This window comes from Pleurodeles waltl, chromosome 3_1 (assembly GCF_031143425.1).
Source record: "Pleurodeles waltl isolate 20211129_DDA chromosome 3_1, aPleWal1.hap1.20221129, whole genome shotgun sequence".
Classification (NCBI taxonomy): domain Eukaryota; kingdom Metazoa; phylum Chordata; class Amphibia; order Caudata; family Salamandridae; genus Pleurodeles; species Pleurodeles waltl.
Genome location: NC_090440.1, coordinates 1375536347 through 1375551383, shown reverse-complemented (window position 1 = coordinate 1375551383; position 15037 = coordinate 1375536347). Strand labels below are relative to the sequence as shown.

At 45.4% G+C, this 15037-nt stretch overlaps 1 protein-coding gene across 1 annotated transcript in view; it reads right to left on the bottom strand.

Annotated features, from left to right (window-relative positions):
- The window catches only part of LOC138285217 (veficolin-1-like), a 78828-nt gene that overhangs the window by 24807 nt on the left and 38984 nt on the right, over window positions 1-15037 (bottom strand). The window contains exon 5 of the mRNA XM_069224882.1: window positions 11634-11767. Coding sequence (XP_069080983.1) covers window positions 11634-11767 — 134 coding nt within the window. The remainder of the gene's footprint in view (window positions 1-11633; window positions 11768-15037) is intronic.

The window sequence follows — 15037 nt, the reverse complement described above, 5'->3', positions numbered from 1 at the left end:
GACCTGTGCCCAGTGTCCTCCTGGGGCAGTGGGCCTGCCCCCACACCATTCTTGTAAACTCAGGGCCCCAAAAGATTACCTGGACACAACTCTGCTGTGGGACCTTACCCCTTGCGGGTCTGGCAGCAGCATGCTAATTTTGGAGTTGTAGTTCCCTGCTACTCACTATAATTCCCCAGGTCAGCACAGGGCAAGCGCTGCTTCACCGTACTAGATAGGGCGTGTCGAGTGCTTCTAGCTTCAGAGACAGTGGCTGGTGTTTCCCCCAGGGAGGCCCCTCCTGCAAAGGAAATTGCGAAGTGCAGCAATCCTGGGCAGGGTGTTGTGCGGGACACCCACCCCCTGCAAGCATTGCTGTCACCTGACAAGGAGTTGACAGGAAGTTGCCTGGGCCACAACACAATGCCTCCAGCCTGGCGGATCAGTATGAGAGACCGTCACCTCGGATCACTGAAGTCACTGGCCTCCTCTCCCGAGGACTTCCCCTCCAATGAGGCACATTAAGCAGTGCAGCTGCATCCCCCTGGGAGCGGAGGAGGAGAGCTCCGATTCCAAGGTCATTGGAGTTCCTACCGGAGCCTTCCCCTTGCAGGTGCACCGGGTTCTGTGGGCAGTTGCCCTTCCTCGCGTAGCACATTAACCCCCACTCCCCTCCGTTGGCATACTTTTGGCAAGCGGAGGCGCTACCGAAGTGAGCAGCTGCCCTGCGTGTACATGGACTGCTGCTGGGTGATCATCCCACATGCAAGGGACCCAGGGAGGCTTCCCCCATTAGAGGAAACTGTGTGTGAGCCCTCAGGGGGTGGCACACTTTCATGAGCCTCTCTCTCTGATGTGGGGAGGAGGGGTTTGGCCTCCTTTTCCCTCGCAGGATGGGTTGGATGCCCCGTCCTGCTGAGGACAATTTACCATATTTACAGGTGTAGGAGCCCAGAAGCTCCTGTACTCAACATTGGGGATCGGTAATTACTGTATATCCTCTGACGCAAGCACTACTGCACTGCACCCTTTGTGAAGAAGAAGCCTGTTGAGGACACTTCTAGATGTTGCAGTTCACCACAGTTATTCTGCCCCTATTATTTCTCCTCTGTGATGTTTTATGACATTTGAAAATATTTTCCTGTCAGGCGCATCCATGAGGATGTCTTGGCATCCCTGATAATGTGTTTACTACTAAAATAGAAAGGTACACTGTTCCAAAACGGATATATAGTGTGATAAGAATGCAGGGTCGAAAGTAGTCAATGATACCATATTTTGACAGGATTAGGGACACTACCTTTTTCTTCTATGTAGAGTATAGTGGGACATCATTCCAGCATTTACTCTCTATGGTTTTTAATTTTGGCCTGAACCTTTTCCTGATTCATTAAAGTGATGTTTAAGGCTCAGAGCTAATTTTAAATCTCCCTATCTCTCCTACATATATCCACTTATATCCTTTCATAGTCAGTACTTGTTTCAGACCCCAAAAATTTGGCAAACCTCCTACGGTTTAGTACCATCCCGATATCAGGGGTGGTCCGCCAGACATTGCAGCATCGGTCTGACGAGGAGATTGCCCGGTGATGAAGCTTGTCATCCGATTGGGTGCTTGAGGGCTCTCCTCATATCACTGACTACTTTCGACCCTGCATTCTTATCACACTATATATCTTTTTTGGAACAGTGTACCTTTATATTTTAGAGGTTAGTCTCGGGAGACTGTACACTGGACCACTAACCTCCCAGTCCCTCCTCTCGTATTAATGTGTTTACTACACCATGTGCATTGTTGGTAACAGTGGTGATCTGTTTCGAGGAGAGTATTGTTCTATGACATATGCCATAGGGAGATGTTTCCCTTTCATGGGCTTTCAGCGGAATGTTTAATTGTTTGTGCATTCACGTGGATGCCCTCACTCCTGATAATATGTTTATTCTGACTTGTGCATTTTTGAGATAATGACAACCTGACTACTGCTTGTGTTGCAGAATACCAGTAACCTGGATGTTTACTAGACTACTGCTTATTGTTGCAGAGTACTAGTAACCTGTGTGATGGTCTGACAACTGCTTGTTTAGCATGGTATTACTGATACATGTTGTGTTTGGTCTAATGATGTTTTATGCAATACAATTCATTTTTTATATAACTTGTTGTGTTTCCTTTGTGGTGTAGTTATTGTGTCACATGTGTTGTGTGTGTTGTGCAAACGCTTTACACAGTGCCTCTGGGATAAGCCTGACTGCTTGTGCCAAGCTACCAAGGGGTGAGCAGGGTTTATCTTAGGTGTGTACCTCTCTCTTCCTGACTAGAGTGGTGGGTTCAGCCTGGCTTAGGTGCATACCCCAGCCAACCAGAAGCCCCATTTCTAACAATGACCCTGTCGACACCATAAAAAGACAAATCATCAGTATTCCTGTTGTGAACCTGGGATCAATGCCTCGAAACACAGTAGCTTTGGTCAACATTTATGATCACCCACATGTGTCCCAATACCCTCTTCAAAACCAGAAAAATTGTGCTTCCTACATATCAAAAGCCACAAGCGCATACTAGTACATAGATACAAAAGTCACTTCTACAAGTAATAAACTTGTTAATGTATCTGACTTTTCCAGTTGGTAGGGAGTAAGTCTTAGTGTTTTTGCTTGCTCTACACACTTTCAAATGGCCACATTTATAGAAACCATGTTGTTCTGTCAGCCACTCTCCCACATCCTTCCTAAGAGTCAAGCTACTATGCACTATCATGCCCCTCAGGCAGTGGTCTCCAACCTTTTGAATGCTGCACCCCCCAGTTGAAAAAAAAAATCATTGGGGCCCCCCTCAGAATTTTTCACAATTCTTTAATAAAAATGGCAATGTTTAAATATATCTAGACGTATTTAAACATTGCAGTTAAGTACTGTTACCTTTTTAAAAATGCAATAACAAGCTTCTGCTTAAAACAAAGGTACGTTATCTGTGTAATGCTTCTTTTGGCCAGTGTCTGGCACCGCCCTGGGATCAGTTGAGGCCCCCCTAGGTGGGCCCAGCCCCCAGTATGAAGACCACTGCCTTAAGAGAAGGTGATTTCCTGTATGTGACTGAAGGATCTGATGATAGATCACTGCCAATCACTGGGTCGGATTTAACCAAATGCCAATGTTTGTGAATCACCCTTCTAATCAGGTGTGGTTTCACATAATAAGTGCTCATCATATGAATTTGATTAGACACTTTCTTTTTAGCTCTGGGAAAGAGAAGTTCATCTCTAGTGCTCAGCTTCACCTTCTCCTTGGCATCATGCAGAACTTTCCTGGAGTAACACATCGTCCTGAATCTGTCTTCCATCTTATTTTCTTTTTCCTGGTACATGTGAGGGCTACTACAGTTACGCTTTGACCTCAGGATCTCCCCATAGGGGATGCTCCATTTATGCCGGATGGGATGGTGGCTTTAGCCATGTAAAATACTGTTGCCAACCATGGGCTTACGGTACAAGGAGGTATGTATCTCTCCATTTTTAATCTGGATAAAAATATCAAAAAATTCCATTGCCTTATCATCTATCTTTTATGTAAATGCCAAGTTTACATCATTGGAGGAAATATATGTGAAAAAGTAAAAAAAAAAAAGCATGTCTGGTACCTTCCCAAATGATGAACAAATCATCAATATATCTAGTCCACAGGACTATGGGGGTCATTCCGAGCTTGGCGGGCGGCGGGAGCCGCCCGCCAAGCGGGAACCGCCAGAAGACCGTCCCGCGGTCAAAAGACCGCGGCGGTCATTCTGGGTTTCCCACTGGGCTGGCGGGCGACCGCCAAAACGCCGCCCGCCAGCCCAGTGGGAAACACCCTTCTACGAGGAAGCCGGCTCCGAATGGAGCCGGCGGAGTGGAAGGTGTGCGATGGGTGCAGTAGCACCTGTCGCGAATTTCAGTGTCTGCTAAGCAGACACTGAAATTCAAAGTGGGGCCCTCTTACGGGGGCCCCTGCAGTGCCCATGCCATTGGCATGGGCACTGCAGGGGCCCCCAGGGGCCCCACGACACCCCTCACCGCCATCCTGTTCCTGGCAGTCGAAACCGCCAGGAACAGGATGGCGGTGAGGAGGTCGGAATCCCCCATGGCGGCGCAGCAAGCTGCGCCGCCATGGGGGATTCCTCAGGGCAGCGGAAAACCGGCGGGACACCGCCGGTTTTCCGGTTCTGACCGCGGCCATACCGCCGCGGTCAGAATGCCCTCAGGAGCACCGCCAGCCTGTTGGCGGTGCTCCCGCCGACCCCGGCCCCGGCGGTCAAGGACCGCCGGGGTCGGAATGACCCCCTATATGTTTTGTCCAGGGTTCATTGGTGTCAGTTCAGATAACCTGTTCTTTCCACCAACCCATGAAAATGCAGACAAATCTTGGGGCAAAGCAACCGCTCATCACAGCTCAGACCCTTTATCGGTATAATGTCTCATTAAACAAAAATATGTTATTATCATGGCGTTACCTGAGCATCTCAAAAAGCATCATTGAGTGATCATAAAAATGTATTGGCTTGTCTCTAAAAAAATGTTTGCATACAAAAATACCTTATTAATGGTTGATACACGTATAAAGAAAGCAACATCTATCATAACTAGCTAACTGATTGTACCTATCTTTGTATATCTTAGGAAGCAAATAAAAACAAGGAGCTACTTGTTTCTTGACATATAGAAATTGGTATCCCAAAAGGCCGCTATCCCTCCATCAATCGAGCAATGTATGATATTCTACAATAGGCTGTTTGTATGCCTCAAATGTTGTTTACTCATTATCAACTGATCTAACCAGTTGTCTCTCAGCTTCATCAACATATTTCCTGAGGTCCCACAATACAACATTTCCCCCTTAGTCTGAGGGCTTAATCACAATATTAGAAAATTGGAATGTTGGGCGCTCCATTGGAGACAATGGGGTGCTCAGGGCTTTTACTGGCTGGTAAAAGCACGAGCACCAATATTCCAATCTTCTTTGTTCACAGCAACAGCTGTGAACAGAGACTCACGGAGCCGGAGGGGATTTTAATCCCCTCAGGCTCTATGAAGTCTTTGTTTTATTTATGAGAACATTCTTCTTTCTAGTGGCAGAATGTTCTAATAGCCTTAGAACCTGCCGTAGCATGCTCTACCGGCCATTAAAGGCCCTCTCCTTTGTTAAAGGCCCTCACCTTCAGCTCAGGCCTTTAACGCGGGAGCGGGCTTTTGTTGGCCGGTAGAGCCTGCTACGGTTGGTTCTAAGGCTATATTGGGATCCTGCATTAATGTCTTAATTGCTTGCCTTTGTTTCTGTGTCAAATTATCACGTTGGCTGGCCCTGGAATTCTTCCAATTGTAAAAAAGATCCTTCACCACTACATCATGAAAAGTATCAATATTATCATGAGACGTCAAGGGATTAAATATTGACTTTGGTTTGAAAGGATATGGTGAAGTTCTATCAAGTTCTAAATTCAAATCAAATAAAAAATCCATCTCAGTTGCCCAATCCACCCCACCCAATTCAAGTTCCCTCAGAACAGCCAAACCGTCTATGTCACCCAAACATAGGTTATCACATGTTTGTGTCAATATGTCACAAGAAATAGTGTCTTTCCTCCATGTGTTGTCTTGCTGTTTAAAAACCTTCATAAGTTTCAGTTTACGTACTGACAGGACAAAAAGACAGGCCTAATTCCAGAAGAGATTGCTCATCCTCTGTCAAAGTATGTTCAGATAGATTCATAACTGGCAACGATCTTTCTCACCCATTATTTCTGCTTTTGTCTGCCGAGTTGTCCTCCCATGCGGCGTCCTGTTTGTATCTTGACCTCCGGCGTGTCTTTTTCCTTTTCCGTTGGTGTCTACTGTTCCTCTTGGAGGCCTTCTCTGGGGGCCTTTGCTGTAAAAAATGATATTCATCTGCAGCGGTAAGAGGTACAGAATCCTTCTCTGATGTTCGTGGGTGCTCATTCATATCCGAATAGACATTTGAACCAGACTCCGAGATTAGTAGTTCAGGTTGTTTTAAGGCACCCATCTGTTTAAATTGTTTAATGGCTCCATCTAATTTCCTGTCAAAAGTGAGTATCCTACCACACGCATAATCCTGTTTGTCCTGAAGGAACTTGTGTCGCTTTTTCAAATGAATCTCACCCTCATATTTCGAAACTCTGGCCTCCATTTCAGAAATTAATTTCACAATTTCTGCCTGATCTGGATGTTGATCCAAGAAAGCCTTTATCTTAGTAAATTCCTCACAGGTCCTCTCCAATACAATTTTGGCATATTTTGAAAGCATACCCATCATCTGTTTACAAGTTGTGGCCATGAGAGCTGACCATTCCTCCAAAAGCTTTGGTTTAGGGTTTTGGTAGGTGGGGGTGATGAGTAGCATTTCTAATTATTTGTATGTATGGTTTTTCAAATTAATGCATTTTTGTGATTATGAATTATTGTACTCATTTTTCCTTTAGTTTTTAACTTTGATAATACCATGAATATGTATTTTGAAAAATGTTGGAATTGGTTGCTCTAGTATTGTTTCCAATTGTCAGGCAAATAGTTTATGTGGACGTGAGTTTTCTTCCTTCAGTCACTGTGAATGTGAAAATCTGTTTTCTTTCTTTATTGTTGGTTGCAAAATTATTTTTAAAGGGGAGTAGGGCACGGTTTCCAAAATAGCTGTAAGAAGGATCACAATGATCGAGATGCATTGTTAATAAAACTTTTGCTTTCAAACATTCCCGGTGCTGGAGTGCGCTTTGCTGTCCGTGAGAAATAACAGAGCTGTTTGTTGATATATATATATATATATATATATATATAAATATATATATATATATCACTTTAAAAAACTGAGGTTACAGGGACAATATAGTTAGGTTCTGAATTTACTCGTACAAAACCATAGAAATTCAGCAATTATAGAGTTCTTTCAAGTAACTATAACTCGCGTCCTAATGTAACTATAATTCGCGCCTTTACTAGCAGCAGTTGCCAGTTGGTAGCTGTAGTTAGGACCATGTTTCCATAGAAAAAGCTTTTTTTTATTTGCCTATATCTTTGCCACCGTTTGACACATTTTCCCAAAATGTCCCAAACAAAGTGCCCCGGTGATTATTGTTGCATACGGAAAGTTGCAGGGTGATCCATCAAGTGTGGGCCGAGAAACGTGTGGGCAAGAGGTTAAAAAAAGTGCTTAAACCCATATTAATTGCCATAGGAGTTTTGAACACGACTACAGCCCGAACCACTGGATAGAATTACACCAAATTTGGCAGAAAGCTAGCTTTGGGTATGCAGATTACTCTTATTTTGTGTAAATATGTTCAGTAATTTTCAAAACATTAAAGGAAATCCAAATTTGTACATCTGTGGCTGCGATGACATCGTGAATAATGACGAGCTCGTACAGGGAAATGCAGAGCTCTGACTGGCTGTCAACACTTCAAACCAGGAAGTGTTGGCAGCCATCTTGGGACTCAGAAGCCACATCCCAGAAAAAAAGATTAGAAAATAAAACAAGGGGCCAGGGTAGGGACACCCAGACCACTTTGCTCTGGTGTGGGGTCCCAGAGGGATTCCCCCCCAGGAAAAAAAACAAAAAAACAAGTTCAGTCTCCTCGCTTGTTCATTCTGAAGTCCCCGGGTGGGCAATGTCCCGGGGGCATTGCCATTTTGAATGCCTGGGCCCCCCATCCCCCATATCCCAGTGAACGCCATCTCCCCAGGGATACAATCTCATTAAAGGCGGAGGGGTGCCCAGCCCCCCTGCAGCCTCTGGGGCCACTACCTAATTGGGGAACATCTTTTAAAACAGATAGAGGGTCTATTGCTGACCCCCCATCCCTGGAGACCACTAACTCCCCAGGGCTATTCTTGTTGGCGGGAGCTGCACGGCCCCTCATGAGGAACCATTGATGGTCCTGGGGACCGCAACCCCCCCGCCACCCCCGCCATGGCCAGCTCCTGCTGTGTCCTGGGGTCCCCACCCCGTGACATAAGCCACCATGTAAGAGCAAACACTCCGCTTGCAGTGAGGGAGAGCTGTCAAACAGCTCTCTCTCACTGCGGGAAATGGAGGAAACATTGCTCCCACAGAGAGGGTGCTGCTTTAGCAGTGCCCTCTCTGTGACAGCAATGATGACTCCCAAAGGAGGTGGGGAGCCGGATGGGACCACTGGGACCTTCAGGCTCCCCTCCAGGTCCCCAACATTGTGCCTCGATGCCCTGGGGGCACCTAGGTGACATGGCCGGGCCCCAGGGGATGGGGTCTCTGGGTCCCTCCAGTGCACATGTATGTGTGTGTGGCTGGCTGGCTCGGGCTGGCCAAGCATACATGCGCAGTAGGCTCTCCAGCCCAACAGAGTTGCCAGCTTGGGGAGAGCATGCACAGGTTTCCATTCTGCCTGGGAGCACTCTGGCTGGGTGCTCCCAGCCAGTCTGAATGCTGCTTTGAGCAGCATCAGGATTGGCTGAAGGGTAAGCTGGTAGCCTGTGCCTGCAGTGCAGGAAAGGAGCGGCGAGACGGCTGCAGCGGAGAAGCAGGTAAGTGATTTGAATTTTTTTTTAAGCACCCCCATGCTGCCCCATCCCAACAAAGCTCTACAAGCCTGTTGATAATATCATTGATATTGTGACTGTAACATCTGCTGTAAAAGTATTGATCAGATAACTGTGCATGGCGGGGGCGCAATCATACATGCACTCAGACTCATGCGCCCACTCACACGCCCACTCACACACCCACTCAGACACTCATGCACCCACTCAGACCCACTCATAGGCTCACACTCGACTTTCAGACCCACTCAGACACTCACGCACCCACTCACAGAGACAGGCCCTGCGGCCAACCTCCACTGCGCATGGCGCTGGAGATTTTCAACTTCCAAAATAGTGACAAAGTCTGAATGTAGAAATCTTCACCATGACTTCATCCAGCAGCTCCCTGATGATGATGATGATGATGCCTCCTCCCCGGACACCACCAGCTACCTCAGCCCGATGAACTGTTCCATACTCAGACATTTTCTTATAAGTCCAAAGGGAAGCTGAGACCAGGCTCAATCCACCTCCACCTAGTGTTTCCAATTTGCACTCCTTCGTGGTTGTTCATAACTTTCGACTTTAACCTTGTCTTGTGCGACTAGATTGTCATTGTTGGCACTTTTATCTTTTAGGAGCTAGTTTTTACTAAAGACTTCCAAAAATCATAATTCCGGTTCTACAGATTGGAATTATTGATGTTTTGGTGTTCAATAATTCATTATAATGTACCCTTAGGGGCATATTTATACTCTGTTTGCGCCGGAATTTCGTCGTTTTTTTTTTACGCAAAGCTAACTCCATATTTATACTTTGGCGTTAGACCCGTCTAGCGCCAAAGATCTTGGAGTTAGCGTCATTTTTTAGCGTGGACACCTACCTTGCGTTAATGATATGGAAGGTAGGCGTTCCCGTCTAAAAAATTACTCCAAGGCATGTGCGCCTTATTTAAACTCCTGTGCAAAAATGGCGCACGGGAGTGGGCGAGTCAAAAAAAATGACGTCCAGCCACTTTTGCGTCATTTTTTAGCGCCTGGTCAGGGCAGGCGTTAAGGGACCTGTGGGCTCGGAAGGAGCCCAGAGGTGCCCTCCCATGCCCCAGGGACACCCCCTGCCACCCTTGCCCACCCCAGGAGGACACCCAAGGATGGAGGGACCCATCCCAGGGAACTTAAGGTAAGTTCAGGTAAGTAATTTTTTTTTTTTTTTTTTGTGGCATAGGGGGGCCTGATTTGTGCCCCCCTACATGCCACTATGCCCAATGACCATGCCCAGGGGACAGAAGTCCCCTGGGCATGGCCATTGGGCAAGGGGGCAAGACTCCTGTCTTTGCTAAGACAGGAGTCATGTCAATGGAGGGTGGGAGTAAAAAAAAATGGCGCAAATCGGGTTGAGGCAGATTTTTTCCCTCAGACCGACTTGCCCCATTTTTTGACGCCCAAGCTTCATTTTCCCCTACGCCGGCGCTGCCTGGTGTGGGTCATTTTTTTTACGCACACCAGTCAGCTCCGCCGGCTAACGTAATTCCATAAATAAGGCGCCCGCATGGCGCTTTGGAATGGCGTTAGCCGGCGTTAACATTTTTGACGCACAACTGCGTTGGCGCAGTTGTGCGTCATAAAGTATAAATATGGCCCTATGTTTCTAAATTGGTGTGGGATTTTTCTTGTGTTGTGTTTGCACTTTATTACTGTTTGTGTGCTGCAGAAATCCTTTACATGTTGCCTCTAAGTTAAGGTTAACTGCTTTTGTTTCAAGCTACTAGAGGGTTAATCACAAGTTAATTTAGTGATTTGTTGTGCTTTACCCTGGCAAGGATTGTGATTGTTGCTGGAGAACAGCTCACACCCCCTCAACCAGCAATCCAAATTCTCACACTGTTTGTGCCATGAATCCAGCTATTGTGGCTCAACACAGCAGTTGTCAATAGGAAACAATACACACAATTCCAAAAGGACACTTTAGATAGAAATCCATCCATACACTGAACACATGCCAAAATTCTAGTTAGTCAGCTGTTATATGATTCACAACACTGATTAAAGTATACACATTTCTTTCGGGACAGATTAGAAAGAATAATTCACACATACCCAACACAGTCCAGATATCTGACATAGTTAGCTGTCACAGTGTCCACAGCAGTGCATCCTACCATGAACCAGCAGACATTAACTTAGACCCACAGCTCAATGGATAGAACACAGCCACCTAATCAAAAATATAAATACATTACACATAACACGTTAACACAAGCTAAATCAGACTCCAGTCTGCAATGGAAACACCAGATTCAAGTGGAAAGTCACTGGACTTCCATGTGCACTATGAGGTCACACCCCTGGCATATGCACTTTACAAATGCAAATAGCATAACGTAACATAGTTGTAGATCTATATCATGATTCTTATTTTAGGGAGAAGGTGGGTTAATTCATGGATTATAGCTGGGTCTGGTGACTCCGTGGACTAATTCATCCAATGCATGGATCTATGTTTGACCTCATTGTCACAGGTTCAAATCTTTCTAAGGTTGATCAAATTAGTACTATTTAGTTTAATAACAATAGCTATCTGTTATTTTGCAGCCACCCCTTCAGGGCGAAGTGCGTTTATAAACATACATTATGTTATGACATATTCTGGTTGTGTTTTGAGTATGGAATATGTGACATATTTTGTAAATCATTTCGTAGCTTCCCTTTATGGCACTTGCTCCTATATTCACAATTATTTTGTGAATTTGACTACTACTTTCTACTTAAAAATTGTTATACTACATTTCCAAAACGTTAAAGCATCATTTGGAGTTCAGTAAGATAAGAAATTATTAACTTATTTAAATCTGTAAATTGGGGGAGAAATGTTCATTACATGACATCATTCGAGGGACATGTAGTATTCGAGGAATGTTAATGAAATAACACTTGTGTGTGCACAGACAATCATTCCTTTATAAGTACGTGATAACGATTGGGTTGTGTTTAGAGGATGGAGGGTCCCAAATTTCTGGTCCTTATCTACCCTTGAGGCCTTCCATGTTTTGACACCTGGCCCTTACGTTGATCATCTGCACATGTTGAGCAAGTCCCACCCCGCCTCTCTCACCAGCCAACCTCCTCCATCGGTCTCCATGTCACAGAAGACGGTCATCCCTCGCCCACCGACTGGGTACACTGTGTACCATCCACTGAGGGTGTGTCCGCTCGATAACAGCTCCTTACAATTTGCCGGCCCGGAACCTGCCCAAAAGCACACAACAAGAAAAGCAAAATGATGAGTGTTTCTCTTGCCCGTTGGAGACAGTACCATCCCACACAGGGGTTCTATACCACATATGCCTACTTCCTTCATTCGCACTATTAATAGATATATTTTTGCCAAAGAAAATTATGAATCCAACAAATCTGAAGAAATTACATACACTTCTAATGGGTATACCTGCCTCAAAGGTGCTGTATTCATAACAGATACAGTTCATCAGAGAGGCACATACAGACGGCTACGTGGTGTGAAGTACCTTCATACTCTTATTCATATCCCATGTACTTGGTGCCCCAGTCCCCATCGATCATGTGCCTTATTCCTCTTTTGTTCTTCCTGTGTCTCGGTCCACTGTCGTGTCCATCATGAGCCTGCCTCCTCCCTTATCCAGCTTCTGTCTTATCCCACCTGACTGGGACCACCTTCTCACAATTCCACTTGTTCCCTGGAATTGTACCTCAGTCCCATCTTTAATCCTCTATGTGCATTGGTCTCCTCTGGCATCCATCTTGTGTTTTGGTTCCCTCCCCTTTTGTCTGATGATTTGAGGCCCATGCTCATTAATCTTGCCCTTCACTCCATTCACTCATCTGTTGTATCTCCCTCTCAGCCTTTTGTATCTTGATGCCCTCTCATCCACCTTCTGCTATAGTCACGAGCCTCTTCTGTCCATATGCCATATGACTCCTTCGCCTCTGTCAGATGTTGTGGTCTCCTCTCTCATCTGTGGTATGCCCCATCTCAATATTCACCTACCTTTTTCCACAGTCAAGGATTTGCACCCATAAGTATTTGGGTGTCAGGTAGCTACATGTATAGAGATAGAGCGTCTCAAGGCGCTACAGGTGTGGACCTATGACATAACACAGAATTCCATGCCACTGAATTATCTTCACAGCAAATACCTTGAGCTAAAATATTTGTTTGTTTTACCTGCAATGTCTGTGAAAATGATTTTCTCTCTCATATGACGCCCATGGCTAAAAACAATTCTTCTGCCTCAACTCTTACCTTAACCCTTGCGCTAAACCTCTTTGTAACCATTATTACCACTGGACCCAGCTCTAACCTTAAGACATGCCCCAAGCTGTCCTTTTGCCTGACCTTCGGCTAACCGCTTTCCAACCCTGACTCCTAGTGTTAGTCCTTTGCTAATAAACTAAGGCTGACCTTTCTCTAACTCTTGTAGCTAAAGTAATCATTGACTTAAAAAACAAACACACGTGTTCTCACCCTGAACCTAATTTGCCGTACAGCTTAATCCAAACCTTCTGAATGAAAATGTCCCATTGAATACACTGCGAAATCATTCTGTGTGGACGTTTCTTTGTTTTGGCTGTTCATGGTGCAGAATTCTGTTATGGTATTCTCTGTTGCGACAGTCGTCGGAATGACATTATACCAGAACAAAGGAATACGGTGTATCAAACAGCTACATAAATGAATGGATATGACCTCACAGAACTACACATTGTGAGGCAACTGCCTATTAACCTCAGGAAAAAGGATACCAAGGAGCTATGTGGAGAGACACACATGTTGTAAAGAAGCTGTGTAGTTATGTAGGGATTCATGGTATCGACAAGCTACATATACAAGTATGCAAGACTTGAGGTAGATTCTGGGAGAAAAACACTGACATTGGGACAAGAAGACACACACTAGGGCAAATAGTCATTCTGGGACAGGGGACACTAATAATTAAACAGGAACACACTGGCACTGAGGAAGGACACTGTCGTTGGGACAGCAAGACTGGGACAGGGAGGCACTGCATGGAAAAGCAAGTCGCCAATATGAACAGCTGGGCAGGGCAACACCAACCCTTCAAGAAAGCACTGAGACTTGACAAGAAGCCACTAACATTGAGAGCTGGAGCCATGGGCTTAAACAGACATTCTAAGCGAAGACAACATCAACAAATCAGGCTGCTGCCTACAGGCCTCAATGCTAAAATGCACTAGAGTCATCCCCCTATTGACAAGGCTACAGGCGTGTCAGAACAGTGCCAGACAAATACATAATAAGCAACAGATTCTCAGCACCCAGAGCAGTGCAGCAGGAAGGAGGGGATAGGCTTTCTATTGTAGATGTTTTCAAATGAACAGGTAGGGAGTCCAGGAAGCAGAGAGGTTCTAGTGGTCGATCAGGCATAAGTTATTTTACATTAAGGGGCACTTTATCAATATTTCAAGCAGCACGGCAAGCCACCTTGCCCGCTGCGTCAAAGAGAAAGGGCAGGAATGTCCCATATTTAACATAATATGGCACAATCCTGTCTTTTGCTTGCACTAGCGCTCTTTTGGCAGCCAGCGCCACCACAGGCACCCTTGCACTGTGGTACAAGGGTGCCAGTGTTGCATGCAGATTGTTTTTGTGTAGGAAGGGGCACCATCCTGCACAAAAACAATCCTCACAGGCATATTCCTCCTTCTATGTATGCTGCAAATGCAGCACACATAGAAAGAGGAAAAAACGAATATAAATAAAGATATTTTATTACCAGGTGAGGCATAGCGTTTTGACGCATTTCTAGGTCTACCACTAAAGATAAACGTGGGAATGGGCCAAAATCCATGGAGGGAAGCCTGGGCACACCCATGATCCACTGATGGAATGCCTAACTGGCTCAGTAATGTAATGCAGCAATTTGCACTGCTTTGATCTAGATTTATCAAGCCACGCAAGATGGACCCATGTGGCCTGATAAATCTTACTTAGTAGCTGCATTACCATTGTACCCCTCTCTGTGGTGCAAGGGTTACACAACTACTTGATAAATATGCCCCATAGACCCGGATTTAAGAAGCACTAGCGCCTCATTAGTGTCATTTTTTTTAACGATAATGTGGCGTTAGTCTTCGAAAATCGCAGCACCACATTTACAAAGCGGCGCAATCCATGCATTGGACCACTTAGTAACCCTTTGTGCCATTTTATGCATGCACCAGGCATAATGTATGCAAAGGGGTGCGGGGTCCACCATTAGGTGGACCGCACAAATAGTGCAGTGGAGTCTAAAAGATTCTACTGCGTCATTCTTGTCGCTACTTTTATCACTTGCTCAGTGCAGGCCTTAAAAGGGGGCACACCATTGGTTACAATGGGTCTCTATGTACTGTTCAGGGATAGCACCAAAATGTTGTTGCTAACCCTGAACAGTACATCACTACGTCAAAATGTTGACGCTAATGCCCTCTACCCTGTGCCGTACCATATTTTAAATACATTGCACACATTATGGCAGA